Below are 7,078 nucleotides of genomic sequence, written 5' to 3' on the forward strand. Positions count from 1 at the left end.
CAACCTCTGTGTCAATATCATTAATAATTCTTTTTATTTAATATAACCTCTTTCTACAGACCAATATCGTCAAATTTACAATCCATAAAATGAATCATGTCAGTGAATTAATATAGATTATTTTAAGAGAATATAAAAAATATAAACATTCCAGGCAAAAATATCGATAGACTGAAATATGTGAACTATTAATTACGAAAAATGAATTAGCTCGATTACTAAATGTTACCAGTGGCGTGGCTCAGAGAGAAGCTGAGATCTCTTGGAGCCCTGCCTTCCCTTCCACAGCGTGTTGGCCTTGGCTCGTCGTTCCCTAATCAGAATGTAAATATTATATATAGGTGTGAATGTGAATTTATTTTAATGTTATTTAAAAACTTTTCATAAATTATTATTTTTATTATTTGATCAGTATTTTTGATGTAAATTCATAATTTTATTAATACAAATCATGATAGTATTTTCTTTTATTTATCTTTATTATTATTGATAGAATTTTTTTTCCTTTTAATTCTGTGAATGCTATTGTTATCATTTACATTTTTTTCTCATTTTTTCCGTTTTTTTTTCTTTTGTTCCTTTATTTCTGTATATATTATATGAATGAATATTTGAACTCTAATATTCAGTGCCTTTAATTTGTGGAAGATTGTATTAAATCTTTTCAAGAAATATTAGTATACAAAAAAAATTGTTAATTGTAGAAGAATATTCGCCATCGAAACTTCTGAGTTTTTAAAATTGTATTTATCTTCTCTTGCAAAGGAAAATAATAGGCTGTGTTTTATCTTATAGGATAAAAGAAAAGTCTTTAGCAGCGATATAAAGTGAGCTCTGAACCCTGACTTCTTATCGATGCTTTTTAGCAATGACCAAAACCACCAACCAACTTCTTTAAGCCTTCGTTAAGCACTTGAATAATAATAATATATGAATATACTTTGGATATGATTTATATTAGCATCAAGTAATTGATATATCATCTTATATAATCTTTAGTTTAGTGTGCCTATTTTATTCCCTGTGGAAAGTTCTGTTATTTAACTATCTTTTAATCAATTCCTAATTCACGCTTCTCTATATCTAACTTATCTATTCTCTCGATGGGCTGTTTCGTCACCACTTTTCCTTTATTACCTGTTACATCATACCTGATTGACACTGTCACGCATCGGTAAGAGAGACATCACATCCCGTGAGCCTGCGGTTTCGGGACCGCGCTGCTTGAGGGCTGAGTAGAGCTATCTTCGGAAAGGCCTCACATAGTTGAGCAGTTAGTGCAAACATCGGAACCTAACCTCAGGCACTTGTCAGCCTCGGGGTCCCGCCAACTTTCTGCCTCCTCCTACTCACTTACTCTCAGTATCTTATAAAGCGTAATCTTGAACCATGTCCTAATTGGATTTTGTTTATATATAATAAATTAATTAGATTGAAAGGATTTTTTTTTCCAAGAATTAGAATATTTGTAAATAAAATATTCAGTTTAAAAATTATATTAGTAAGTCACGAATTCAACCTGTTGAAGCAACATTTGTACCTTTTTTTGTATGTAATTTCATTTGTAAAATTAATATGTTAATTGTTTACATGTGAGTCATGTGTAAGTGACGATGTTTACGAAAAGTGATCAACAGTTAGTTGTTAGCAGCGTTTGAACACATCATATTCCTTGAAAGGCATTTTTTCAGTCTATAGAATGTATTTTGCCAGGCCACACTTCTGATCCATATATTCGTCCTATTTTTCTTCAAGACATCTATTCACCACAGTTTATCTCCTAGTTCTAAGCTGGACCAAGATTAGAAATAGAAACATTTATATATACACATATACATAATTTTATATTCCTTGTACAAATATATTTCAGCATTTCTTTTTTTTCAATCTAAAAACACACTGTAAATTCTTTATTTTGTTTTTTCCTCCTTTTTTATGTAGAAAATTAATTTGTGTTATAATTTATATATAATTTTTTGAATCATAAGAAATCATCTTTAAAATAATGTTGGTTCATTTCTTTATTTATGTCGTTATACTTTTCATTTAATTTATTTTTGTCTATATCATTTTATTACCTTAAGTTTATTTTTTTATTAATTAACATTTTCATCCCACAAATATTAACCCAGCGCATTGTTTATCTTGGGAAGAGAAAAGCCTTTATAGAGGCTCTCAGCTCAGGTAACACAATACCGGAAAATAATTTTAAATAAAACTCAATCTCAGCACTGTAAATTCTTATTCTGTAAATTGTTATACTGTGAAGAACATTATTCAATAAATAAACCGTAGTAAAAAAAACAAACTCTTTGACCCAAATTGGATAACAAACTATACAAGTCAATCTTTATTTAACTAATCCCCCTCAATTATGATATGATTTATTCTTGATTTCAGGATGCAATAGAGACAAGAAAATAATAACACATATATTTATTCACTCACTATTCAGAATTGCAATCAATCCGGAACCATTAATTAAAGACTGCCACAGATATTGGCAACACAGTTTAAAATCAAAAACACATAGGACTGTGCACACATTGATTGCATTATCGCATAGACAAGCAATTCAAAAGTTTTAACCCATCATCAATCACATTTTAATTAGAAAAGACAAACTTCATATTCCACAGAACCACTAGGTTTAGCATTTCAAGAACGGAGCACATTTTACACTAGTTCCTCTCCATGTATTTCTTCAGAACATTTTCCCTACATATTTCCATGTTATCTTGTTGAATGTTACAAAAGGAAAGAAAAAATGCATTACACCAATTTCTAAATTTAAAAAACAGTTGAATATGTTATCTAATTCAAGTGAAAAAAAAAACATCCGAAATATTTAACAAATGAGTTAAATTAAAATTAAAAAAAAAAAATCATATTCAAAGACCATTTGTTTCGGTATACTTGTCAAAAAAGACTTAAGAACGTTCGAAAAGGAAATAATTAAGTTTAAAATAATGCTAATGCTTGAAGTTAAAATAAGTAAAGGATATAGGTTACAAAAATAGGTTTAATCTAGCAACTGTTCGAGTATACTAATAACCATTGCCGAAGGGATCTCTGACAATACTATTACCAGAAAAATCCATGCCTCTGAGATGATCTAGAAGTCCTGAATAGAGATGTGGTACTAGCCTGGGTACCCTACCATTGTGGCATCCCAGGAAATGAAGCTGCAAACATGCCAGAAAATATCGCCAGGAAGAAAGTAGACGAGACCAACATGATAGCTTTAATTACCTCAGGAATAAATATGGCAAAGAAGATGGAACCAATCACCCAAAAAGTAAAGCTCATTGTCTAAGAAAATGGCAAATCGTATTGATATTAATCAAAATTATTTATAAAAAAATAAATTAAATGAAAAAAAAGAAACGAATTCTTCTTTTTTGTTTAAATTGTTTTAGACTAGATTTGCATTTAGGGGATGCCTATATTACATTAATCTTAATTACCCATAGTTTCCTATTAACGCTGTCACGCGTATCGCCTTTTTTTGAATTTACATTCTAAAAATAAAATTAAAATTAAATTAATAAATAATAATTGTGGTACTACTGATGGCCTGAGTCGAGTGAAGGAGGGATTTGGTACATTTTTAGGGGATTTGTAAAATTTCCTTTTTTAGTTAAAAAATCCTTCATTATTTTGAAGAACCTTTGCATCGATATTCTATTTACCACTTACGTTAAATTACATCGACAGAATTATGTTAAGATGAAAAATTTTAAATTGTAAAAAAAAAAAAAAAAAAAAAAAAAAAAAAATTAACAAATGAACAAAAACCTTGCTTCCTTTTCCATTCCTGGCAATGCTCCGAGGCGCCTGAAAAGAAGATGGCCTCGTGACCTTATATTGTAAACTGTTTTTAGAGTTCTACTACTGGGTAGTTTCTCTACATCCTGTATCATATCATTATATCATTATGATCAAATTTACTTGTTGTATTTTTTTATACAGTTGTAAATATCAATAAATAAATAAATTAAAAAAAATAAACAAATAAATTTTTAAAAAATCTATACATTCGAGAAGTCGATGTTTTAAATTTTGATATTTTTATTTTCAAACCTCTTTATTTTTATATATAGTTACAGTATACAAATATATAATACAATACATTATATATATACAAACTTTAACTTTTGATAGGATAATGCTCATTTAGTTATTGTATTCTCGTTGCCCTTATTCTACGGTAGTAAACCGCTTATCTCAGCTAGTTGAGACCGCGAGAGCAGCCAGACGACGCTAAACACTTCGGTTCGATAAAAACTCACGGTCGGGGGAAGACCCCACCTGAGCCTACCCGATTTGTTTCCTCGGATAACTAACGGTCTTCTACTATCCTCTTCCCCTCCTGTTTGCCTTCCAGCCCTTTTCAATTAAGTCTACATTTTTTTTTTTTTTAGACCATAACACCCTAATAACAGCCCTGTTTTTTAAAAGGATATTTTACCAAGAGCCTTTTAGGGGCCAGGGATAGGTCTCCGTTCCGAGTTGATGCTTCTGGAATATCGTTTGAGTAAGACAGCGGTACTTTATTTTCAGGAGCAATAACGGAGAAAAATTGAATTTAGGGATTATCTCAAGATGGTGTAGTAAACATAAGTAATTTTCTCATTATACAAATACATTAACAATGCTTTAATACCACTAGTTAATTAATTAACAGAATAAATTAACTAATCATAATTAATTAGTCAATTGTGTTAGCCTCAAAAAATATATTAGTAAACAATGTATTCAGTGCCAAACAACTTAATAATATTTATCATTTTAAAATTTAGTAAATAAATTTCATCAATTTAAAGTTGATTAAATTGATCACAGGCTGTTCATGATTTATATTTCATTTATTCAGTTATGAGAGGAATGGAAATATTTTAAATTACTTTATTATTGTCTATTATGATGAGTGTTCGTAGAGTAATATTAACGATATTTTAAATCCAAAATTTGAGAACAATCACATAAGATCCTTGGTACAATACGTGAATAACAAGTCTATACATACTGCTGTACAAAACAAAAAAATGAAACAACACACATAGCCTCTTTATCTCAATTTTCGTCATAAGCTAAACTCTACGGGCAGACTAATGGAGTGATAGTTATTGTGGCGTAAAGTACGCAGGGAAATTATTGATTATTGCTGTTAAATTAGCATTTAAGAATTAAGCTTAAAATTAAAAATGGCTATACATTATCACACTGATAATTAGATTTATTTTTTCCAAATTTGTTGTACAATACAAAACAGAATGTATTTGGATTAATTCCATATTGATTCCAAAACACCTAGTATTTACCATCTGCTTTATAAATGGCCAAGACACGGCCTCATATAGGGTTTAATGTCAGCCATTATTATGAAACGAAGTGGAGAATGGTAATGTGCAGTTCCGAGGATCATCCGATAATCGGAGGTGACCTGCGGATGTCGTATCGAATTACTAAAAAAAAAAACTCCCCAGAAGTCTTGAAGGATCTTGAAGGTCTATTGACGGATTAAATTTGTTTGAATTTTAGATCTTACATATCTTGAACCGTTACGCAACGTTTTTGAGGGGTGGAGTTAATTTTATTTTTGTTTACAAAGGTCTATTATTAAAAGGGATGACATAAAAAACTTTTAAGAAATAATCGCCAGTTCTCATTCAGACGGTCATACAATTTACTTTACGTACTTAATTCCACAGCTGTCAAAATATGATGATCAGCGGACTGTAGTACGTAATCACAAAGATTAATGCTGGCTTCATATATGCGGACATTACCCATTCGGAAATGTTTTTCAGAATTGGTTTATTAAAAAAAAATATATATATAAAATCAATTTCTTTTTTATATTCTTCCATTGTTTCCGAGATTTATGGAGCCTATTTTTGTCAGTTTTGTGTCGAATTATACAAGAAATTACTTCAGTCATTCATATGTAACTCAATCTGCTAAGTTGTTTCAATGATAATCAATGAGTTATTGAATCAAATCTAACTGTTTCTAAAAGAAAATTAAGATGTTTGCAATTTTTGTCTACTTTGAACAAACAAAAATTAATTGCAAGTAGTAAATTTGGTCATAGCTTTATTCTGATTGCCACATATCAGTTATAATCTCTTTTGAAAAGTGAGATGTTTTCATTATGAGCAGTTCTCATCTAATCTTAGGATCAATTTGACTACTATTTCGCTGTAATTGAGCCGATGTGCACTAAGTAACTGTACAAAAGTAATAAGGGATTTGTAAAGAGGTTTCATGCTTCTGAAGGAGTCTAGAAGAATCTGATGGCAATACAAATATTAAATAAATGGCAGGCAACATGGACCAACACAACACAAAAGAAATTAAGAGTACAGTACAACCATAGAAGATATCAACCCAAGGCTGCTGACGACAGGAGGTAATACTGACCAGAAGTGTGTCCAGTTCACTCAACCAACCCAAGAATATCTACTGTCAGGGACATGTAGACAGTGTAATGTACCATTGACTGTTAAATACATACTGACAGACTGCAGACATTTGATAGACTGCGGATTACCAAACCATTTGGCAACTATATTAAACAATAACAGCTCTCATATTCCGGAAATATTTGATTACTATAACCGCAAATTTTGATTTATCCTTTGTTATATGGTTATCGTTTATGGTAGCCCAAGCTCATCGGAGAAGGGGGTGAGTTAAAGGAAAATAAAAAAAAATATAATCGCAAAAAGAAAAAAAAAAAGGACAAAACAATAAAGGATAAATTACTCTTTAGGCGCCACAATATTTTTTCTTGAAAACCCCGAAGCATTATGACCACAATATAACTAAAATATACCACTATATAAACAACTGTTGAATTATAACTACTGGCGAATACCTTTACATGTAGATAACAGAAAACCTAGGGGTGTTACCTACCAACCTGTTGAATTATCGTAATATTCCGTGAACAACAACAAAAAAAACATAAGTAAATAAACAAGTTGAAAGCAGAGAAAGAACAGCAGAACTATATGTACAAAAGTTTAATAATAATAAGAAATATATTTACGCAGAAAGAAAGGAAAAAAAA

General features: G+C 30.3%; 1 protein-coding gene across 1 annotated transcript in view; it reads right to left on the reverse strand.

The window, feature by feature from the left end:
• Positions 1-218: 218 nt before the first annotated feature.
• Positions 219-7,078, reverse strand: part of LOC136796246 (histone-lysine N-methyltransferase SETMAR-like) — a 22,862-nt gene continuing 16,002 nt past the window's right edge. Inside the window, exon 2 of the mRNA XM_067049360.1 lies at positions 219-313. Within this exon, the coding sequence (XP_066905461.1) occupies positions 219-313 (95 nt within the window). The remainder of the gene's footprint in view (positions 314-7,078) is intronic.

The sequence above is a fragment of the Halyomorpha halys genome, unplaced genomic scaffold (assembly GCF_000696795.3).
Source record: "Halyomorpha halys isolate HHAL.00 unplaced genomic scaffold, Hhal_1.1 Scaffold2619.1, whole genome shotgun sequence".
NCBI lineage: Eukaryota > Metazoa > Arthropoda > Insecta > Hemiptera > Pentatomidae > Halyomorpha > Halyomorpha halys.